Source organism: Leptinotarsa decemlineata, unplaced genomic scaffold (genome assembly GCF_025532065.1).
Source record: "Leptinotarsa decemlineata unplaced genomic scaffold, Ldec_3_MD MMD2_tig00026316_RagTag_RagTag, whole genome shotgun sequence".
Classification (NCBI taxonomy): Eukaryota; Metazoa; Arthropoda; class Insecta; order Coleoptera; family Chrysomelidae; genus Leptinotarsa; species Leptinotarsa decemlineata.
Genome location: NW_027412685.1, coordinates 1,127,087 through 1,152,887, shown reverse-complemented (window position 1 = coordinate 1,152,887; position 25,801 = coordinate 1,127,087). Strand labels below are relative to the sequence as shown.

General features: G+C 35.0%; 1 protein-coding gene across 8 annotated transcripts in view; it reads left to right on the top strand.

The window, feature by feature from the left end:
* The window catches only part of Samuel (SAM-motif ubiquitously expressed punctatedly localized protein), a 516,854-nt gene that overhangs the window by 236,885 nt on the left and 254,168 nt on the right, over window positions 1-25,801 (top strand). For 5 of the 8 annotated variants that reach the window (XM_074181801.1, XM_074181800.1, XM_074181799.1 and 2 more), the window contains one exon: window positions 16,872-16,907. The exons of 1 other annotated variant lie outside the window; for it this stretch is intronic. In XM_074181801.1, coding sequence (XP_074037902.1) covers window positions 16,872-16,907 — 36 coding nt within the window. Of the gene's footprint in view, window positions 1-6,169; window positions 6,408-16,871; window positions 16,908-25,801 lie in introns of those variants that run through there. 2 more of the 8 variants (XM_074181804.1, XM_074181808.1) reach the window with 1 other exon arrangement.

Here is a 25,801-nt window from a genome sequence, read left to right as displayed (position 1 = left end):
TTCAATAAATATTTATTCTATACTGTGTCGTATATACTGATCGATAGAAAATGTTTACTCTGTACATTGATGCTAATCACTTTTTTCCAAATTTTATTTTTTTGACTCTTTTCAGCTCATTACTAGATGAAGTCTTTGAGGGTTTCTCTACGAGTTCAAATTGAACCAAAGCACCGCCGAAACGTTTCGTTTGCGAAATTTCGTTCCGGAGATTTCAGCCTCGGAGATGAGCCTCAAAGTGGTCGACCTACAGTATACTGACCCAATACACACGGTGCGTGGGTTGGCGGAAAAACTAGGCGTTAGCTCCCAAGCGGTTTTTGATGGTTAAAACGAAAAGTGGGTATTCGACGATTTGAAAGATTGAGAGAAATCATCACGTTTCGAGGTCTGTTCTTCTTTGTTTTTGGGCAACCAAAACGATCCTTTTCTATATTGGATCGTCATGTATGATTAAAATTGGATCCTCTACAACAACAGGAGACGTTCTGGACACGGATTGGACACCGATGAGTCACCCACACACTCTCAAAGGTGAAAACCCACCCAAAAACACTACGGTTACTGTGTAATGGTCACGGAGCTGTGTAATGGTTCCAGCACGGAACTATATCTCTAAAATAATTTCTTCAAAGGCTAAGTTCGAAAACTAAAACCCGACTACTGAAAAATTGCAAAGGAAAAAATATGAAACAAGAAAATTTTTTCATCTGAAATTGTTATATGAAAACTATTCAATATTTATTGTCTATTCAATAAATATTTTGTACGTTATATATTCAAATGTAGTCAACATATATTCATCGATTCATACTTTTTAGGGCGTGAATTTTCAGTAGTTTCGGTACAAAATTGCTTAAAAAATAAAGGATCATGAGTCAGTCGTTTCCGTGTACGCGGAACTTTAATTTTGTTGTACTGCGAATAGAAGGTTTTCCCTGCTATGCTAAAAAAGGTTATGCATTTGAAAAAACTGATCACTTTCATATGATATAGAAATGAATTTTGTTGTCAAAAATAGTTTTTAAATAATTTATACTTTGTCAAATGTAGTACGTTCAAACATCACAATTGACAACTTCAGACAAATAAAATTCAGTCATCAGATATCAACAATCAAATAACCTATTGACCTGTTGTTAATGAGTGGCTGAACTAACGACGCAATGCCCAAGTGGAGTTGATTTGTTCATTTACCTTTACACATTTTTCAATTCGATTTCATTTAGAATCGTTTCGAAAAGTAAAATTGTTAGTTATAAGCGGAATTGTGAGTTTAAAATACATAGCAGGTTATAGTTTGTCTTGTTCTTTGAACTAAACCACCTCTGACCTACACCTCCATCTTTGACCAACAGGTCAGACCAAACAGGGGCGTAGGTCGTCTTTATTTATTTGAATTGAGTACAATACACAATGTACTGAGTATTGAGATACGATAACATGTTAGTTTGGTTCGTTCAAATAGAATAATAATTCATTTTCAGTTATCGTTAATAAATATCATTCATTTCATGATATTTCATTGCCAATACTTGAATTGTTCGCTAGTAACCTTTGATCAAATTATATTGAACAGTCAGTACAATCAACTCGATTACTACCAGTGAAAATAGCAAATACCATCCAAGAAACCACTACTTCCTTGGCTAATCTTTGACATATATTCAGTAGCAGATATTCGCTTAAATCAATGTATTAATTCTGTTCGTACCGGTTTTGGTGTACGCTGCCTGTTTTCTCGAAATATATTTATCTATTCGTCAAAAATTACGAACAAACAATGACGTATTGCTTGTCGCAAGCGGCGAATAACTTCAAGATAATACTCCTCATCAAACATACGGCCATGTGGCAAGAACTCCTGATGCACTACGCCACGTTAATCGAAGAAAACAGTGCGCGAAACCATGACATTTGATTAAACTTGGCGTGGTTTTCTTGATCTTGTCTCTCCTCGGCTCTTCCATTGGGATGATTAGACTTTGATTCCGATATCATAACCATATACACATGATTCGTCACCAGTTATGGCCAAATCTGGATTGTACCACTTGTAAACACTTTTATGACTCAAAGTACAATCACGGTATGCCACTGACAACATTTCGAGTGTTTTTAAGCACTTCATTTCCATTTTTCACATAACATTTGATGCAAATTCTTTGATCCATTATTTTCGATAGGCTCTCACTCGAACATGTTAATTAACTGAAATTGTGAACGAGTGTAGCAATATTCTTTCATGTAAATACATTTTATCAGAAATCAGTCGTAATGATTATTCACTGATCACTCAACTGAAATAACAAAGACACACTATTTTTTGATTGTCGTATCTTCAGGGTTATTCAAGTAATTGATATGTGAATTTTTTTTAAGGTAATTTTTCTCTGACTTTACTATGAATGTGAAAGATATGATCCAACTAAAAAACAAACAATGACTGAATTACAATTTTTTCTCCCCAGTCTCTTCATAAATATGTCTAATGGAAAATGAGGTATCGAAGAAATAATAGAGAAATAAATAGAGACACAGCTTAGAGCAAAGGTGCTGCTGTCTTTGTCTATCATAAAATTGTGAAAATTGATTTTTTTTGCAAAGAGGAAAAACCACATAGTCGATGTCGTCATACTTCTAGTATGGCTCAATGGAAAACAGTGATTGAATGTGACCCTAGGTTCCCCACTCTAAACGCTCACAAGAGGGGCTTATCGAAGTGAATATATAATAATAATATCGTGTTCATGATCTTCAAATACATTACGTCACTATTGTGTTATAAATATTACTGGAGTTTAATCCCAACACCAAACCGTCATTTTTAACACCTTGACACGTGTTTAAATCACCCAGTGATCATCCTCTAGAGGAAGATTAAAATGTTTATTTGATATGACTTTCAAATTTCAAATCACTATCCGAAACTTCTCCCAGAGTTTTAGCTTCTGGACCGACCTCAGGTGTATGATTGTTCACATATATTTTTACAGATTTGCAAACGGCATTTCTATAGGATTTTAATCCGACCACGATAACGTTGGATTAGTTACAGCTCATCATGAGACGCTGATAGAAAACCCTTTTTACAAAAGCCTTCATGTCTCACTATGTCTAGTGACATAGTAACAATTTTAAATATTATGAACTATTTACGTTTTTTTAAAGATAAAACAGAAGAAATACATGAAAATCCATAGGGCACTCTAAGAGCGGTGCCTGTGCATTTATTGTAACTTTATGTTGACGCTCAAAAAGATACGACTTAATTAGTATTATTGCACTTTTAAAGAGTCCCATACAGCCAACTATTGATAACGTTTTATCGAACGCTCTACTGAAATCAGGAAGAACAAACACTGTTTTATTTTTGCGTCACGTGCCCTAATGATATTGTCTACCACATGCAACAAAACAGTTGTGCCCTTCGTGAAATCCAGACTGAGTTACATAGAGCAATAATCAATAGGTATGTTCTTTTAACTAAACCGCTATAGCTCTCTCAAGAACTTTCGATGAAATGATAGTAAACTGATAGTAAGAAGATCTTTGTCGTCTAATCGATCTGTTGTTTTCAGCCTGCCAGGTGGAGTACGAGTATTCAAATCCACAGAAATGTTCTTCAAGTTCAACTGTGGCAGATTGAAACCAATATATGACCAGTCGTATATATGGTATACTACATTTATAATTGTCTTCAATTCAGAATTTCATGGTATACTACATCTTTCTCCTCATTCTCCTTCTACTTCTTCTTTCTTTTCCACTTTGTGTCTGAAAGTTACTTCTTTACATGATCTACACATCTATGTATTGAGGTACTTCTTTTAAAATTGATTGCTTCCTTCCTTTCTTTGGAAGATTTCCACATTTTTTTGTATCAAGATGGAGTAGTAGAAAGCTAAATCTTTCTTTCCCAAAAACTTACTCACTCCTAAATATATAAGTAGAGGGGATAAGAGAGATGCAGGACGTATTTCCTAGGGGACGTAATTACGTTAGTGAGAGGGAAAGAGACGTGTGGACCATGATCGATGCATAGAAGGATGGAATGCGTATCGGAGAGATTCATTTGAGAGATAACGGCGTGGCTGAGTTACAAAAATAATGGTATAATAGTAATAATTAATGAAAAATCGGAATAAACAAAAAAAATGACGGCACTCAGTGCAGTGTTAATGAAAAAAACATGACGTCAATGTGTATAGGGATAAGGTGTTTCAAAATATGTCATTTGAAAAACATGACAGTTTGACGGGGCTCTATCGTTTTAACGTCGTGTGGTTCTTCAATGTGTACAAGGTGTCTCAAAATACGCCATTTAAGAAAAAACATGACAGTTTAAGGGAGGCCTAACGTTTTAACGTGCGATCCCATTGAGAAACGTTTAAAAATAAGGCAATGGGGGTAATCAGAGTATTCCTTTCTTCAGAAGATTCCCACATTTTTTGTATCAAGATGTTGTAGTAACAAGCCTTATTTTCCTAACAAATTTTCCTAACAAACTTTATTTTCCAAGAAATCAGTCCCTTCTAAAAATATAACCCTTTCAATTTAAAAAAAATGTAATTTTGATAATTAACCCCTCTTGGATATTTAGTTACTCCACTTTCACATAGATGGGAGATTAGAAATTCAGGAGCAATCAAAAGGAAATAAAAGTTGATCTGGGATTTGAGTTTCAAAAGTGACAGAATTTGTGAAAAATTAATTTGAATTGAATGGGTTACTTTGATTTTTCACTTTGTGATTTGTTGCATGGCAAATTGTCAATCGCCGTGCTTTCTTATCACTCAGAATTTCCCTCATAGGATATTGAACGAATACTGTTTGGTATAGGATTGAAAATGCCCTATATAGTATCAAATAGTTGCCTGTTTGCCGACTTTATTTGCAAACTTGTCTATGGATCAAACTACTGCCGTTGAAACTCATCTTCGATTGAGGACATGTAGTTTTCTATTGATTCATTCCACAAACGACATTCAGTGAAGTCAGCATGGTTGCTCATTCTCCTGAAGCTTTGCTCATTGTGCAAAAACATTCTCTTTGGAGGAAGCTATTGTATAGCAAAACACGCGACCTGAAACACTTATAATGAATATGTCACGTGAGATAAAATCTCTGACTTTACTGCATTCATGTAGTTCTAGACTGCTGTTATGTAGTGACCCATTTCTTTGTTGTTTGATTGTTCGATTAATTGTTATGAAAGACGTGATCCATTTATAATTGTCTTCGATTTAGAATTTCATGGTATATATACTACATCTTCTATATCACACTGAATACACAAAGAAACTTCTTTGTTTGACGACTTGTTTATTTTGTGAAAATTTATGTAAACTGAGGATACACTACAAAATACACTTTTGTTAGTTTTAAAAAGGTGTAACGACCGAAACTACTCAACAATAACAAAATTGCATTGATTGGTTAGTTGTGACCCTCGGTTTTAAAGAGAGTACTTCGTTAAAATTTTTTTTTCGCAGTACCTACATGTCAAAGAGTTAATTTGGAACGTGCTGTGTCCTTGCCTCAAGTTCTGTTATTTCATAAATTCTTCATAAATGCTGGTTTCCTTTTTTCATGATATTGAAGTGAGGGTGTAATCTATTCTGATAAATTTCCAACTCATTGAACATTCAAAATACTGAAAATATTAATCTGATTAGGTGTATTGAAAACCGAAATATTAAGTTTTAGGTTTGAATGAACTTATTATCTGAAAAAAATGCGTCAATTCAATAGTCAAAATATGAAGTTCTATTCTTATCTTTCCAGTTATTTATCTATTCACGAAAGTACAGTTTTCTAATAACTTGATATGATTTTCAGTTATTCATCATAACCTTCTGCAGGAATGAACAAATCGATTGTTGAAACATTCTGATTGTAATTAAAATGTTCAATGTTAGATCGGAAACCCTATATCTTCAAATCCCAGATTATGGGGATCTCTGTCTTGGTCACCCTGTAAAAACCCTTTCAGAGATGCAATACGGCCGATATCACGTCAAAAACAAGCAGAATAAGCCAGTAAAAGTACATTTCAAGTCATAATACACGTTTTATAAGGGGAAGGTCACAGGTCTCAACCCGGCCCTGACCTACGACCTCTGCACGCCTCGGCTTTTGTATACACCACCAGCGTTTGCTTACATTTGACTTCAACTTCGTGTTTAGGAATCGGAGACGGAGCTTTCAATTTCAAGCGGTATTTTTGAAAATGTTAGTGCTGTGCGGGGATGTTTTTTAGTCAGATGATAAATTTTCAGAGTGCTGTTTTTAAAAAAGTTGTGAAGTGTAAATTATAGAGTCTGATTTGTTTTGTGGGTAATTTTTGATTTTCAATATGCTAACCATCAAATGCGAGCCGGACTGGGAACTTTTTTTGAATTCATGTAAGTTAAAACAATATTGATCCTTGAATTTTGAGTCATCAATACTATAACTGATTGAAGCATCAGTTTGGTAACAATTCAGTCAATGTTATCTTTGGAAGGAGATCCTCAAAGAACTTGTATGTATGGGTATTTTTTGAAATACTAACTGCAATTCAATCAACCGCTTTTGAAAATGAGTAGAATATAAAGAATTTCGCATTGTGTAGCATTCACATCTAAAATCCACTGTGAGCTATTGTATATAATTTTGATATTTCTGCAACAGAAGTGAGCAACTGTGGAAGAAACAAAAAAACAGTATAACTTGTTTAAAACTGTTGTTTAAAACTGATAAATGTTCTTTGGGAAATACTCAGAGAATAGTCACACAATTGATACTCAAGAAGGACTCCGTGAGTCTTTCACTGATTCAGTGATTTTTTACGATCCAAGTCAATAGCAATTGAAAATTAAAACAGACTTCTTGGCTTCGTGGAAAAATCAGTCAAATTGCAACCATTTCTTTCAAGAATTTTCAAAATGTTTCTTGGTGCTGAAACTCTGTCGGTTCATCCTATGCAAGAAAATTGCTGATGGGCCACTGTGGCACAGTTCTTTTCGGCTTTTCTCGCGGAAAAACAAAAACCTGGGTTGACTCAGAGGTGAGAAGTAGTTATTGATTTTCCCTAAAGAAGTTGAGTGAATCTCCCAGGTGAATCTCCAACTAATCTGGAAATCTCATCGAATTCAAAGTTGGTTTTGAATGAATGATCCGTACCCACCACTGTACGTAAACCAGATTAGTATTGTCATAACAAAGAGTTCCATATAGAAACATTTGAGTCTATTAAAAATTCTATGGAAAGTGGAATTTGATATTCGATTGCATAAAAAGATTTTGTATGGATGTGCGGGAGATGTTTTTCCTATATATTCTAAGTTACCACGTATTTTTCGAAAATAGTAACAAAAGATCATGATTTTTAACTGAGTGATATTCAAATATTAAATCAGTGCCATTTTCAATGAAGAAATAGATGTAATATTTTATGATTGATCTTCGACAAATGAAAGCTGAGGGATTGGTATTGTATCTCTAGTTCAATTATTTGCTAGAAAGCATTATTTTAGGAACAGTATAATTTGCAATTGGATTGAGCGATAGTGAAATATAAGATATCTCTCAATTTAATGGCAATAAACGTTCAGAATAGCACCTATAGCAAAAGTAGGGATTGAGAAAAGTATTAGAATCAATAAATGAAATACTAAACTATACATCGGCAACGTTGGAGCTTTACAAAAACGACGCATCATGTTATAGCCTCGGATTCGAGAACGTTTCTGTTTTTGTGAACAATTGTGATAGTTTAGTACAGGATGTACCAAAATATCACAAACAAATCGACCCCAATCTCTGAAATCAAAAGAGGATCGCACACCGTAATGCACATAATGCTTCAAGAAAGACTGAATTAAGGTCGTAAAATTACCAGGCCCTATAAGACTGATTGAGATCCTTCTGAAATCACACTCACGTCACTTCATGGTTTTCATCTTTACTAATTCAATAAAAATCTTGAGTGCTCCTTAGGTTGATGACTTGGCATACCTCATTCAACTTAATTACGTTAGTTCATTAACAAATCCGTATTATCGTTGACGAATGAAATGTAAGTTTGTTTATATTTTTCGAGTGTCAAATCACATAATTAGAGTTCACCTTTATCGAAAATTATGATTGAGGAATAATTTACAGTTTGAGTCAAGTTGCGCTAACAAACAATTTCTAAGTTATAAATGATCTAGTTAAACAAAACAGAGAGGTTCGATTTTGCAAATATCTCAAAAACTATTGCAGATATTGAAAATTTGGAAAAATCCTTGAAGGGCAGGAACTGAAAAACCCCGTTGGTTTTCTGAAATTGTAAAAATGAATCGCTCGGCTTGTCCACGCAAAGCTTTGTTCAGACACTACAAAAAAAAATCAACCAATTAATACAAATTTTGAGAAGAAAGCAGGAGAATAGTTGAATAGAAAGTACTGAGCCGGTTAAAACTGTTCATTGTAATATTCCTCTCAATTATACTTTTATCAATTACCAATTTTTCCAAGTTGAAAACAAAACCTTGAAGTCTTCGCTGAAAAGAAAATCCAATATATTGAAACATTAAAAACATAAATGAAACATCAAACCATTTTTTTAAATTACTTGTTTTGAGCGAATGCGTTATTTATAAAAATTTTCATTTCCAATTTTTCAGAAATTAATCTTTCACTTGTATTTGTAACTAACGTTACTGCAGTTTCTTCCTATAAGGACATTTTTAAACGTATACAGTAATACAAACGTATACAATAATATTGTGTACGTTACGTTATTGTATACGTATTGTATACAATGATATCGTATACGTTTGTAGGACGAAACTGCAGAAACGTTAGTTACAAATTCAAGTCACCATGATCTCACACCACGTAGTAAAGGCTACATACATTAATTTATTTTCATTTCTATTGCTCCTATTTATTTTTGTTGGTAAGAAGTGACATCAAAGCACTTCTTTTCTGAAAAATCATCATTTCACTGCTCTGCTAGATTTTGAAAAAAAATTTAATTTTTATTTTCTTCATTTGTTTATTCAATCAACAATTTGGTATTAATAAATAAAATTCCACACTTTGTTACTTTGAATTGTGATAAATAGAAAAAAAATATTATTAAAATTAAAACATTTTCTCAAACAAAATGCTACGTTTCCATTCAATACTTAAAAAAAATAAAAGGGAAGGTTGTATATTTATAATATATTGTTCATTGAATGAGAGAATGAACTACAAAACAACAGTAAAAATAATAATTTCTCAGAATAAATTAGTTCTTTGATACCCAATTCAAGAAACGCCTTTTTTAAAAAGAAATTTGATATTCTCATGGAAGTGTTTTTATAACAATGTGTTAAATGATAAAAATCAAAAAGTGAAATGAAAAAATAAAATGAAAAAAATCATATTAGTACCTATAGCATCGTCAACAAGAAAACATACTAATAGGATTATCTGAAAAAAAAAAAATCCTTACCAGAAAAATACTCTACGGGTTTTCCATTAAAATCCTTTTGCTGCATTCCATCGAATTGAAAATAATTTTGAGATAGACAAATAAATAGTGAGTCTATGATTTTCTGTTTCACTACGCACTACGGGATTTATATGAGTTCTGCTTGAGAGATGCTCAACCAGCTCAATTGTTTCAATTGGGGAAATACTGGGATAATAGATTTGAACATCAAACAATATTTATTCAGTTTTTTAAAAAGTGTTATGTTTTCAATATTATTCATCAATATATACAGTGTGTAGAAGCCAAATAGAATAAGTTCATTATTTTGGTTACTGTATATATTTGAAGAAAATCGCGAAACGCATCAAATGTAAATTATAATTTGACATTCTTCAACGTAAAAATGTCACCCCCACCTTCAACCCCCTTCGAATGACAGGTACAACCCAACCCCCAATTTTTTAAATGGGAAGCATAGGTTTGTGATATATCGTTTGAAAATGTTATTTAAAAATGTTATCGCTATTAAGTTTATTGCAACAATTGAGATGAAATAAATTGAAATTTGATGAATTACACTGAAAAACTAAAATGTAATGCAAAACGAAATGAAATGTAGGATACGAAAAAGAACCATGGATGTTACCGAAGTAGATGTTCACAATATTCACCGCGAACGTTTTGGCTATAACCTAATCTCAAAAAAACTGTCTTCTAACATTATTTAACGTATCATGCGTGCCCGATCTAATCGCAAGCGTTATTCGTTCTTTTGAGTCATTCATAAAAAGAAATCTAATGATGAAAGGTCAGGTGATCGCGCTGGCCATTCAATCGATCCTTGCCTCCCTATCCACCGATTGGGAAATGTTGTATCGAGGTATTGTCGGACATTAACTTGGTAATGTGTTGGTGCTCCATCCTACTGAAACCATATCGTATTCACCGGAATTTGATGGTTTCCTAGATCAGGATATAAATTTGCTACATATGGAATGACATCATTTTGAAGTAGTGCCAAATAATTATCGCCATTCAAGTTGCCCCCAATGAAAAAGAGACCAATGATATGGTTTCTTACAATCCCTGCCCAAACATTAACCTTTTGAGGGTATTGCGTGTCTTCTTCTCTCATCCAGTGATAATTTTCCGTTGACCAGTAGCGGCAACTTTGCCGATTAGGATGACCATCAAGAGATAAGGTACACTCATCAGAAAACATAACGTCTTCTAATAGAATGATATTGTTATCCAACATGTCCATCATTTGCTCACAGAAATTAACTCTTTTATCAAAATCATCTTCCACGAGCTCCTGAGTAGGTATCATTTTATAGGGATGCATTTCATTTTATTTTAATATGTTTACCATCGATGTTCAAAATATGTTTTTCCGTTATTCAGCTATCGCACACCTATGAACGACAACCCTCAAAAGTCGAAACTTGTGCGAGTTAAAGACTAACGAAGTCTTACATTTCAATGTGTGATTCCTAACACTGGTTGGGCAATAGCTAGTGGAAATCGAGTGTTCAGCCTGGGGCTTGACACTCACACATCGGCCGATTGACTGAATGAACAAAGCACCCACGTCGAATTGCCCGGCTACCGACCGGTTGATGTATGGCTAACATTGAATGTAGTGGATGCCTGTCTAATCGATGTAAGTGGGTTTTCCTCAAACGCAAGAATCACATCTATTTTGAGTTCATCACTCATTGCATTGGCAGCTGCTTTTTTTATCTGCCCCACATGACCAAGCTCGCGAAACTGCTTCTATACTATGCTTATTGTTCCTTGAGATATGGGCGATAAATTAGGAAATTTCTCAGGAAATAGGCGAGCTACTTTCTGTTGTGTTCGGGTTTTATTTCCGTAACCAATAATTTGTAAAACTGTTATTTTATGTATTTCCGTTAATCTAACAATTTGTCAGACTTGAAGTTAACGAACTTCAAATTTAAATTAAAATAATGACAAATAATGTTTTACCATACAAAACAAGTTGACAAGGCGTTTTCAGCTAACGTTGCCAAGAAAATTATTTACAGTTTTTTAAAGGATGCAATCTAAAACGAACATTGCTATAGTTTTTGCTTACTTTCTTATTATCAATACCTCAACATGAAATGAGTTTGGAGGATATTGCAATAAGTTTTGAGTGTATTTTATCGAATTTCGGTAACCACATGATTTTAATTTATTTTATCTTAATTGTTGCAATGAACTTGAAAGCGATAACATTTTTGACTAGAGAATGAAGAGACCTTTCAAAGGATATATCACAAGCCTATAGTTACTATTTAAAATATTGGGGGTTGACGGTAGGGGTAGCATTTTTACGTTGAAGTATGTCAAATTACAATTTAAATTGGACGTGTTTCGGTATTTTGTTAAAATATGTGGCATAACCGAAATAATGAATTTATTCCATTTGGCTTTTACACACTGTATGTAGTATTATTAATGCTAAATCGTGGTTTGAAAATAGTATAGGTTTGAATTGATTGCATGAGCAAAAGACAGCACAGCACAGGTCTAATCGGAAAGTTACTTCACTCAGATAGATAATACTCGTATATCATCAAGTGGGTAGAAAATCATATTATTCAAACTGTCAATTCACATGAAGCACTAATTAGGTATAATTCATTTAGTATAAATGCGCCAGAAGAAGCTATCGTATTGTGACAAACACTTCATTGTGAGATTTTCACTTGTGGTAATAATATCACAATAAAGTGTTATTCGAACACGAAATAATAATAATAGAATGTTGATGAATCCAGAAACAATGAAAATGAAAACAAGACAATATAGAAAATTATAAATACAAAATAGGGAAAAAGTTTGATGTTATGCTTACTGTTGATGAAGAATTGATGCGAAATTTTCCATAGATTATTTACTAACCATGCAAAGAATGAGACCTCTGAAAATGACGCTAATGCTCCTAATTTCTGTAAAACATTTTTCAACTGTACTCAATTTTCATTGTTGTTTGTAGTTTGTAAAACCTGTTATAAATAATGTAAGTATATATGAGCGGTACTATTTATATTTCGGGAATAGCAAATAATATTATGATCAATCAACTGTTGCATTTGCTCAAACCATTTGTCAAAGCAGTTTTTCCATTCCCCCAAAACATGATTTATGAAAGATTCAACTGCTTCTTCGGCGTTGACCATGCAGTTTTTCTTTGATATTCGGGAACAAGAAGTCATTGGGTGTCACATCAGGACTGTACGGAGGATGAGTTATTAATTCGATGTTTTGACTGCTCAAAAATTCACCTGTTTGACGAGATGTGTGATAGTTTGCAGTGTCATCATGGAGAATGATTCGTCTTCGGCCGTTAGTTTTACGAATTTCTCCGAAGACTTTTGGCAAACAAATGGTCGTGTACTAATCAGAATTGACCGTTGTACGTTGCTCAAGCGAAACTGACGACCATTTGCTTCGGTGTGCTTCTTTCTCGAACAACTTTTGTTGGATTTGGACTACTGTTTTGTTTCCGGCTCATGCGCTCATGAGCTCATGATTCGTCGACATTTTTAATTTTTTCTCCACACCACTTGACGCGAGCCTTTTTTTGAGCGATTGATAAATTATGGATTATCCAACGAGAACAACTATTTTACAAGTGTGCAAAATCGAATGTATTAAAGTGAAACTAATGTGCAACGATGCTTCTATCTAACAATATGTCACATGATGATCTTGCATTATTAGTTCACGCACTGCATCGATGTTTTGTGGCACAACAACCGATATTGGACGACCTTCACGGAATTCGTCGGCGACCGAACTGCGACCACGATTGAATTCACTATACCAGTGATATACTGTGGTTTTTGATGTTGCTCTATCGCCATTTAAAGAACCGAGTTGTGAAAAATAATTCAACGAAAACGTTCTCTTGAAATTTCTTAATTTACTATAAATATAACAAATAGTACCTGTACGTTTATGCTAAAAAATGTCGAACTTTATCCACATTGGTCGAAGGCTTCTGGTTGTGTCAATTATGGCAGTTTTAAATGAAACAAATATGTGTGAAAGTCTTAGGAGTATTCGTGTTTCTATAGCAGTATCTCACTTGAATAACTCACACGAGTGTTAGGAATCATACATTGAAAGGTAAGAACTCGTTAATCCTTAGCTCGCACAAGTTTCGAGTTCTGAGGGTTGTCGTTCGTAGGGGTGCGGTAGCTGGTTAACGAAAAAACATATTTTTTTAACAGTAACTTTTGTAGTGAACTAGCGGAATATTTTTTTTAATTGAGCGAATAGCTACAACTGCAGGTTGAAAAGTTAACACAAATTAGGTCATTATTGACTCGGTAATGAGCTGAGGATTGCTATAAAGGGTTAAGGAATATTCACACATCTTACGAACGTAACATTATGAAAACTGGATTGAATCGTACTCAAAGAGTTGTTGTGGATGAAGTTATTTCAGATGCTCTGCCGGTATTGAAGGGAGTGCCACAAGGATCTATCCTTGGGCCCTTGCTTTTCAGCTTGTATATTTGTGACTTTTATCTGTCCGTGAAAAAAATGTAATATACATCACTATGCAGACGACACGCAGTTATATTTCTATTTTTCGCCAGGCGCATATTAATAACGATCTCCAAGCCATCTTTGACATTTCTACTGCCCATAAGCTCAAGCTCAATTCAGACAAATCCGCAATAATGATGTTCGGAGCTAAGAAGAACAGAGAGCTCACCAACTCTACCTTTCAAGTTCGAATCGAAAACGATATACTTCCCTCCGTGGACGAGATAAAAAATTTAGGATTGTGGTTTCATCTGGATCTCCGCTTTACTAAACATGTCAGCTATCTGAACCAATCTTCTTATAACGTTCTCAGACAGCTTTTTCCTAATCGTGATTTGCTCAACACAAACTTAAAACTCAGACTATGCGAGTCTCTGATTATGTCAAAAATTTCTTATTGCGACAGTATTTATGGACCTGCTTTGAAACAATCGGATGCTCTCCGACTACAGCGTATTCAGAATAGCTGTCTACGTTTCTCGTTTGGTATTCGGAAATATGACCATATATCCCCAGCAATGCAAGAATCAGGATGATTAAATGTTGGGAAACTTAGAACTCTACACCTTCTTACCAACACACATAAAGTTTTGATAACTCGACAACCTGATTACTTACTGAAGAAGCTTAAGACATTCTCTACGATTAACAGCTTTACTACAAGGAACAGTTCAGTTCTAGTCATCCCCAAATACAAATCTTCCATCTTCACCCGCTGCTTCTCGTATAATGCACCCAAATATTACAATCAACTACCCTGCGAATTTCGATCAGGCACCATCGTAAACTTTAAAAAAAGACTGAAGACTTATTTATCTCATTGGCCTCTTGCCCGTTCCCGACCTTGGCATTTCTAAAATGAATTTTCTAAAGTAAAGCAATAACTAAAATTTTATTTTTGTCTATTCCATTTGTATTTTTATGGTGAATAAAGACGTATTATTATTATTATATGTTAAAAACATTGCAAATCCATGTTCCAGAATCTTGGAATCGCGACATTCTTACAAGAAATTGTTTATGAGAATAATTGACAAGTTGAAATTACGTTCAAATACTTCTCATTTCGATATTAATGTTTTTAATACAATTATATAATATAACACAACATAACAACAAATTTTCTGATTGATTCGGCCATTACTTGATGAAGATCCATAGTAATTTCATAAACTACACCTCACGATTTTATCTCAACAAACTTTATTTGAAAAATATGTAACGGCATTTTTCGCTAACACAGTAGCTTCTTCATCAGTGATTTAAATACTACAAGTTGCTTCTCACGCTAATATTTATATACCACAGGTAACTATAATTGCGACTACCTTCATGAAATTACCTAAACCTTCACAATTCTTATATACCTGAGGTACATCTTCAATTATGATTACCTGAAGCATATAACCTCACTTCTACATTAATAATAATACTTCCTCGGTTTTTTAAGGAAACAAGTTCAATAATGATGATCTTTTCAATTCCAGTTGGTTATTCATTAGAATGTTTGAATTTTCCAGTTTATTATTCTCCATTGCTTCCTCTGCCTCTATGTGTAAAATTTTGAACTCTCCGTTAAAGATATGATTTTCTTCTAAAATATGTTTTGAATATCTGTATTTTTAGAGTAGGGAGGGTGAGTGTAGACCTACAGCACTCAGGCCACGTGTGACACTTCCTTCGAGGAATTGTCCTCCTAGGTCATCGTCCATCCTGTCCTCTCCAGGAAGGTGGACATCTCCTTTATATTGGCAGGTGTAGGCCAAGGTCCCCGAATACACACTCTCTTTGGCAACGTTGAGGTATCTCACGAAGGTTTTGGAAGGTGCAGCGACATAACTGTCGTTACGCGATTTCTTCAACATTCTTGGGATTCCCTCCGTGGAGGTGCACAAGTGAGGGAGCTTTCCTGCAGGGGCAGCCAGTTCCTTGCCTTTATTCAAGGCGGAGCTCTTGGCACCCGCCGCTGTAAGTGCCCTTGCTGTTGTAGGTGGAGTGGGGAAAGAGAAGGGTGCACTTATAGTTGCTGCCACTCCTGCCTCCTACGCTCTCTTTCTCCTTTTGGTCTCGGCGATGCAAATTCGCTTACGCCTTGGCCTTTGTATTACATCACGAGGTTATCTGCTATGTCCAGCCTCATTCCAAGCGCTAGATTGGGGTGGACATTTCTGTTCATCCCCAGCCACCGCCAGCCATCCCCAGCCAGATTGAGGTGAGCACTTCTGTCCAGCCTCGGGATTGGTTTTTGTTGTTCCTGTTTTTGTGAGGTTTCTCCCAGTTCCCCCGAAGGGATCATTCGTAACTGCATATCACCCTGCGGCCACTCAGCTCTCTGCACGATTCCTTACATCTCAGCTTGCGTAGGCTGGTCCACGGTGGCAAGTTTTGCAAACGCTTTTGGGAAGTTTTAGTTCCCAGTTTGACCAACAAAGATCCCAAAACAGCCAATCGATAGATATATCATACTTTGAAGTTACTTCTTGAAGAAATGAAAAACCTTTTATTTTTTTCAGGAATGAGTTTGAAAAATCCTCTCACTAAAATGGGTCTTGACTACATAAGTAGTTTCATGATTACAATAATACACTCACTTGAAAACAGTTACTGTGTGATTTATTGTTTCAATTATTGTACAAAAGACTTATCCAAAGTTATCATATTTTTTAAGGTTGAGTTACAATGAGGGTAACTCAATCAAATTTCGACTAGTTTTCTAAAATCTTGAAAAACTTAGTTTGTAGAAGTTATATTTATTACTTCACCATGACTTCATAGTAACAAAAACTGTTTATCTATTTTGATATACGAGTACGTAACATGTCAACAATTGCTTTTCTATCTTTTCCAGATAAATCTACCATCTCAAACCCTATGGACCAATATGGTGAGTAATACACTCAACAATTAACCAAGAGCGTAGGTAATTGTTTTCTTTTACCGGTAACAGCGCTGGTATATTTTTTACTTTGTACCACAATAACGTATAGCCACTATCTCCTCAACTATCTCGCATTCGCCAATATAGGTATCTATGCAATTATCTACCGATTAACATTTGTTGTACGTGGTAATGTTAACAAACCGCTGATGGAAGAAATCTAGTTAGTTGAGAGTTTTTGCGCCATCTGGAGCAATGTGGTAGGCGTAGAAATGTTTACGGGAAAAACAGAACTATTCTTGGGAGGGGTCAGTTGAATGAATTCAGAAAAGCATAAAAATCATTATTTTGGGAGACGACTAATTGCTACTCTTGTCTACAAATTCATTCAAAACATTTTAACTCACAATATTTATTACTATCCCAATAGATTTTTAGTTGAAATTTAGTTTATAAAAAGGTATATTCCTGAAATGTATGAAAATAGTTACCAGTAGTTATTTTATAGGTTTACTGTTTGCGCGTGTTTCAAAAGTTTTGTTCTATTTTGTGAGTCTAATTTAAACTGTAATATATCAGTCAATACTTTTTCAATTCGATCGAAATACGCGCCATTTGAATCAGTGTACTTTTGCCAACGTGACACGAGTCGATTCATTCCATCAGCATGAAAATTGAGTGATCGGGATGCGATGAAGTCGACGAAGGTCATTTTTGTCTGTTTCTGATGGGCAAAGGTTCCACCGGTGAGTTATCAAAGTGCAGATCTTCGAAGCTCAATTCGTTTAGTTTTAGGATGGTAATGTGTGAAACTTGCCAACGGGCGTTGTCGTGAATCAGGATAGAACCTCTTCTTTTGACCAGGCTGGCTGCCGCTGACATAATTTTCGGTACATTTTGTTGATTTCCTTACAATAGGTCCCTGTTGTGATGGTTTGGCTCGGTAAATCACACTAGCCGCTGCCACCATACAGTTATCATGTTTTTTTTGATAGGTTTTCGCCTTTGGGAAGTGTCTGGGTGGTTCAATGGTTTCCAACCACTGTCCTGAACATCTCCTGTTGTTGTACAGAATACACTTCTCATCACACGGGAAGATTCGATCCAAAAACTGATAGTTTTGGTTGCGCAAAAGCAAAGAACAGACCTCGAAACGTGACAATTCACATTCAAATCGTGGGGCACCCACTTTTCGACCTCAATAAACTATCAAAAACCGGATGGGAGCTGACGCTTAGTTCTTCCGCCATCCCACGCAACGTTTGTGATATGTCAGTTCCCACGAAGGTCTTCAAATCCTCGCCCTGAATTAATGTAAGTTGACTACTTCGGGGCTCATCTTCGGGGCAAAAATCTCCGGAACGAAATTTCGTTAACCACAGTCGAACAGGGTTCATTAACACTATCCTTGCCAAACGCCTGGTTAATTTTTCGGGCTGTTTCGGCAGCACTTTGGTTCAATTTAAATTTGTAAAGGAGTATGAGCTGAAAAGAGGCAAAAAATCAACTAACTGCATCAATGGTATAGAGTACACAATTCTTTATCGATCAGTATATACCACGATACAGTAGAATGAACATTCATTGAGATTTGGAGATACAAAAACACATGACATTTAAACGGACAAAACTTTTGAAATAACTATTATTTCACTGTGAATCATGAAATCTCTGTACTTTGTGGGGATTTCAAAAGTTATGTCGGTGAAACTTCAAAGCCATTGAAATTGAGCGAGAATGAACATCGAGATTACATCAGAAATATGAAATTGATAGGATGAAAATAATTATCAGAATATATTTTATAATCCAACGGTGACCAGTGGGTTCAATGTAATGAGACGAAAATGATCGCCAATGAACCACATGCTAATAGGAGTGGGAAACTATTTACAGAGAAATGTAGATCATGAACAGAAGTTTTGTTCAGATACAGACAGGAATTTCGTATGAATGCCATTAGGTACTGATATCGTGACATGAGTGAATTTAACTCATCCGAAACATGAAGTTGTAATGTTGAGAGGGAACTGAGGACTTCATCTTGTAATGTTACCCAAATTGGTGCTGAAGGGTTGATAAGACGAGTGTTTCGTTCTGAAACATTGATGTCAGCTGTTGCCTCTTTCATATATATTGTCTTTCATTAAGCACTTTCTATTTTTAAATTGAAATAAAACCAAGAGTGTATGTGTGAGATATCATCGAAAGACCTATTGATGCCATTGTGTGGAATATATTATCGTTCAAATTTACAATTTTCCATTACTCTGGCACATAAATCAGGCTGAATTTGACCGATGGCATGAGTTACGTTGGATTTGTGGACCGCTGCGATTTATTGCTTACTCGCATACTTACTCGCAGTCAGGAAAGTGTCTAACGGGTCCAATCGCATGATTTCGGTGATCAGTTCACATCATCTCCACGTGAGATGATCATGCCATCAAATCGTTCGTGCAGAATATCCAATGTAGCATGAGTTGTGTGGCACGTAGCGCCGTTCTGGTGATACTACATGTCGTTGGTGTCAAGATCACCTATTTGAGGCTAAAATGAGTTGGTAATAATCGACCTACAGTGCTCGCCGTTGACGGTGATGGTCTGGCCAAAGAAGTTCTCAAAGAAATATGGACCGATGTCGTCTCAAGCAGAAAATCCACACCAAAAAGTGACTTTTTCGGTGTGCATTGGACGCTCTTGTATCTCATGTGGATTGGTATCTTTCCAAATTCGATTATTTTGGTTTGTCACTTACGTCACTCACCCATTCATCCATAAATGAGCCTCATCGCTGAAGAAGATTTCTTGATGAAAATTAGGGCAAGTTGCCAACTGCTCCAGATCCCATTCAGCAAACACAGTTTGTTTTCTATGGTATTTTACCTTCAGTTCCTGGGTCAGTTGAATTTTGTACGGGTCCAGGCCCAAGTCACGACATAAATTTCGCCAAGTTGTGGTCCGCGAAAGATGGTGATGTTTTTGGCAGATCTTGCGTTTAGGCGACGTACGGGTGTTGGTCGATCGTTTACTGAACCAGTGGATTCAAATTCATTTACCACATTGCGAATAGTTTCCTCGGTAGGACGATTATGGCAACCGTAAAATGGGCGAAGCACCGTATGTTGCCAAAAATTATCGTTTTCACGTGATATTGAATGCGTCATCCGTTTATGGTGATTTAGCAAAACAGCCTGAATGAATGACAACTAATTTGACAGATGTAGCTTCAACAAGATGGCCGTTAATCATTGTCAAATTTCGGAAGTCCCTGTTGGAAGACTCTATAGTATATTGTGTAGCGTTTCTCTGAATGATATTTGATTCAATTTCATAACGAAAGTTTGGAGTAGGTACATACTGAATGGGGAAAAGTGATTTTGTATAATTCAATGTTCATATAGAAATAATTGTTTCAGAAGTACATTTTGTTTCGTGTAAATCGATGTTTAAATGAAAGTATGAATCGAAGAGGTTTTTGTATGAAAGTGTATAATTGTGAAAGCGCTTTCGTCATCATTAGTGCTCACCTGAAAGAAAGAGATCTAATTGAAAAGAAAGCTTTGTGAGAATTGAAATTTGCAAAAAAAAATTAAAGCTATAAAATTTGGAAAATTGTTTATTTCATAACCTTCAACCTCTAAAGTTTTTTGCAGATTTCAATTTTCACAAAACTTTCTTTTCAATTAGATCACTTACTTTCAGGTGTGCAGGAAGTCAAAAGCGCTTTGCAATAATTTTACAATTATACACTTTCATACAAAAACCTCTTCGATTCATTCATTCAATAAGTGTATTCAGCTTCCCAATTCTATTTAAATGAAAGTAGTTGTTTCGAGAGAAATTTTTCTTCCAATTTGTATCTTAAAATAACTTCTATGCGTGATCTACACATCTTTGCGAAGAGTTGATTTTGAAATTAATTGCGTTTTTCCTTCCTTTGGAAATAGAAAGCTAAAACCTTCCTTTCCAAAACCCTAATTTCTCCTAGAAATATACCCCTTCAAATTTGAGTGTATGTTCCATCCGAACGAAAATGCACGGAAGTTGCAAGAATATCAGAGTGTCAACATACCCAATTCTCATTACATTGAATTGTCTTTACATCTAAATCTCGCTTCATGGAATAGGTTCGAGTTTCAAGAATGTCCATGTTTTGGTAATATTAGTGGAAAGTATGAATTTCGACAGTTTTACCGTTATATTCCTTTTCTGTGACACATAGACGAATTTTCAAGCAGTATGAACGAAGTCTGTGGAATTGATGTAGTAAAACTCTTAACGTAGATAGCATTCATTTAATATGGAATAAATGAGGGAAATAAATTATTTATTGCTATGAATCAACATTCTATATGTTGCATATTGCATCAAACAATGCTGTTCTAAGTATTCAGACATAACCATCTGGAAATTGCGCGTAGCGCATGTCTTTCAATTATGATTTGTTGCCCACAAAAGTCACGTAAATACTGTCCGCATGTAACGAGAGAAGTTCTTTAATGATTCCCCTTGCAAGATGTTCGTGCTATCTTTCAATAGAATATCTTGATTTTCAAGCCTTTCAATAATATTTACCAACATACCACTTGTAGATAAAACCCGCTGCAGTGATTTCGACGTGTCTGATGCTTCTATGAACTGTCAGTAACCTCGGGATATGTGTTTACTTAACAAATTAAGCTGTTCGAAAGTACACACCAGGTGTTGCCTCATCTTGCTCCTCATGATGTGGCGAGGTTTCATCTAATTGAAGGAAGTCAAGCTGATTTCATATTTACCGCATAAAATGATTGATTAAATTTTACATCACTGTTACTTTTAACTCAAATCAATTAACTCCAGTTTTTTTTTAATTTTAAGAATGAATTATCATGAAAGATTCATTTTGTATTATTACCCTTTATGAAATCATGTAGAAAATGATTATTTGAAAATACAGTGGAAGCATACTTCGCATGAACTAAATAATACATCAACAAAAAAATGAGTTTTTCTTCAAAAAATTTCACAATTCCCAAAACAATAATCCCAAAACTTTGAACATTAACGAATACCAAATATGAGAGCAGATCAATAGCATTGTTCTAAGTGAATTTTGCCTAGCTAACATCATTTTATTGAATTTTCTAGAATGAGGATCTAGATAAAGAAGAGAACTTTATTGTATTGGAAAGACTATGTGGGTGAGAGATGAATATGTCTATGAAAAAATTAGCATCCTCGCTTATAGTCTAATAGATATGCAACCATATTTTTCAAGGCTCGTCACAAAGTAAATTTCTTAAAATGCCTTTTGAATGATGAAAGGAAACAAAATCACCACATCTTTGTCTAGACAGAAAATAAATTTCTTGATAGGCGAAGGGACGGAATAAAAAATGTCGTCTCTAGTAATTTCAACAATAGTGTTCAAAATGAAGCTTGGGTAACTGAAATATCTGCATGTTGAAATAATAAACTTCGTACCGCAAAACTGAAAAAAAAGTCGAAAGGAAATTTTCGATTCCATGATACGTATGTAACTTTCCTGTGTTTCAATTCATTCACAGTGACCACCAAAATCTTGTTACAAAGGTGAAAATGATCAATATGGGCCTGGATAATGCTGAAACATCATATGTGCAAAAAAAGCGATTTATTTTCAATAGGAGTACCCAGTTACAGGAAATGCTATTATTACAGAGTATATATGAAATAAATATTGAAAGTAATAGAATATAGAAATGTATAAAAGTAAATTCTAAAACAAAATATTCGTATACGTAGAGTTTCAAAAGAGGAATGAAAAATTGACTATATAACACAAAAAGTTACTAATCATTCAATGTAGCAGTACTGACACAAATGTTATTTATAGTATTATTAAAAGTGATTGTGGATACATGATACCAAGGCGTGCAGAAAGTCGAAATAAATATCGCAATGTTCACAGATTTTATTGAAGCTACTACACATAAAATGCAATGGTGATCGTAGCATAATATTTGTGCGTGATGCTCCGCAATAGAGTTTCAGATTGTGTCGACCTTCACTTCTTGGTACTAAGAAATTGATCTCGGGTAAATCAGCGGACTGTCAATATTGTTGTTCAGTAATTTATGCAGGAATTTCATACCAAATGAAATAATTAACAAAAGATAATTTCAACTGGCTTACAGCTTGTCAAATAAAAAAAGAAATATTGTTATTTTGTTGTGATCCTACACAATTGATACGCGTTAGAAGACGTTGGGAGCGATCGGGTGTATTGATAAGTGGTTGTGAGAATTCTCAAGTTCTCCTAGATTTGACAAGTTTTACATTTCCATAATTTGAACGCCTCTGCATAACTTTTATTGTTTATTGAATGGAAACTGCCAACTAAAGAAATTTATATAAAAACTGAATTCGAAAAATGATAAATTTCTGGATCTTACTCTCAATGCTAAATGAGATGAAATGATATTTGATGGTTTCATTAAAATTAACAGTTCCTTCAGTGTTATTCGATTCCCATTTTTTTGAACACCCTTTATTGATAGTTTATTAAATTTCCAGTATAAATACTCCTTTAGTAGACTAAAACCTAACTGTATATGATGAGGCGAAACCCCACTCCCACATTCAAAAAATAAATTATTTTTAAATACAAACTATACAAAAATTTACCCTAAGAGTTTTTGTTAATTTTGAGGGAGTATCGTAAAAAAGTGAATGTCTAATGGAATGGGCATTTCGTCGCATTAAATAACTCTCATGTCACGCTTTGCTTTTCACAAATTTTAGAAAACATCCAAAAATCTAATACATTGTTACAGGCCTCAATAATTTTTGGTCGTGTCCAAGGCGTTCCCATTCTCCAAACGAGTTTTAGTAGTATACGTTTTGCCGCACTCATCTATTGGAACCCAGTCTTCTGCTTTGGTCATTTCCTGTTCCTTGTTTGGTTGTCTAACACTTGTGGAAGTGAACAAACGTTTTCGAAATTACTGTTGACATTTTTTTTGAATATTAGATTCAATACTTTGGTGTGATTTGATTCGAATAAAAACAGTAAGATGATAATGAACTTTGACCCTCAATTTTTCTAAAAAGTTGAGGATTCACGAAGGCACCCTTCAAATTCTCCTCATTAACTTGTCATATACGTAGACTTGTTAAGGTCAAATCAACAGTGTATCTTTCGAAATGGAATCTCAATCATTCTTTGTTTTATAGCACATCAATGATATAGGAATGATATAATGTAGTTTTTGAAATCAAACTTTTGTTAGCTTTCGATACCGCGATAATAAACTCATTATCGATCGATTCACTCTTATATCTGAATATTTTAAGAAAATATCAATTAAAGGTATCGAAATCAAGAAATAATCCTACGTCTTGAAATGAATCAATTTTCTGTCATATATTTTTGAACATATTATCTTCATTGGCTGATATCCATTTGCAGGAGATTTAAGGAGATTACTGCAGTCTATAGTCAAGTTCAACTATGTTTGAAGAGGATCCGCAAAAATGAATCTGGAAGTACCTGCGTGTTTATCATATGAACATCATATTTCCAACTCTTGTAGCCATATGTTATAATCAATATATCTGAAAATTGAAGATCTTTTTGGATGTTATATATGTAAACTTATTACTACTGTTGTTAGTTTTCACACTTGCTTTTCAGTGTGTATTACATATCGGAGTCCGTGAAAACGTATTTCACTCCTTTTACTTACATTTCGAATTTGTTTAAGAACAAATTATCTAAATTTAATTGAAAGCTATTTTGTTCTGTCACTATTGCTATCTCGAAAACGGTAAGACCTACAATGTCGGCTGAATTGAAAAAAAAATTTCATTTTGAGGAACTAGAATAATCTTTTTCCAGATCGAGAATATCAGTGGTTGTTTTTGAAATATTCGTCAAAAACTAAAATCGTCGAATTTTGTTTTTTGGCTCTACCGCCTTCATTTCGAATGATATATGAAAAAAGCAAATGCACTTCCATAACAAATGCAGCTATGTACTACTATGCATGTGTTTCCTGACGTTTTTCCCATCATTCCCAGTCGAGTCTAGAACTCAGAGCTATACATAAACTCCACATATCGGAATAACATGTTATACACTAAGCAAAAAACAGAAAGAAAATTATGTCACAATACTACTAATCATCTACACCGATCACGATGTCTCATTAAATGTTCAAATTACTGTCCAACGTTCCTTAAATACATATCAACTCTTGCAATGGTATCTGTAGAGTAGGGAGAGCGAGTGTAGACTCGCCACATGTGACCCATTGTACATCCTCCCGAGAAGTTGTCCTCTTACGTCATCGTTTTTCCTGTCCTTTCCAGGACGGTAAACAGATCAATTGGAGACATTCCTTTATATTGACTGGTGTAGGCAAAGACTCGCCGAACACACACTGTCTTTGGAAACCTTGAGGTGTCTCACGGTGGCCTCAGCGAAGGTTTTTGAAGGTGCAGCGATATTACTGTCGTTGCGCGGCTTCTTCAACTTTCTTGGGGTTCCCTCCGTGGAGGTGCACAAGTGAGGGAGCTTTTCTGCAGGCGCAGCCGGTTCCTTGTCTTTATTCAAGGCGGAGCTCTTGGCGCCCGCCGCAGGAAATGCCCTTGTTGTTGGAGGTGAGGGTTTTAGTTTCCCTCACCCTACTTATTTCTGTTACTGACCAGGAGTCCGAAGACCTCGTCCGTAAGGCCACATTGGCTTCCAGACAGGGCCGCCAGTCCCCTGGCCGTTCTCCTAATCACCACTTTGGGACGCGCTCGATAAATAGCCCAACCCACGGGCTCTTGTAATAGTATTTGCAGGTCAATTTTCCAACATTTGTGGAGTTATAACCATACAATATTGTTTCCTTCAATATATTAATATTGCCGAAAGTTGAACGTCGGAA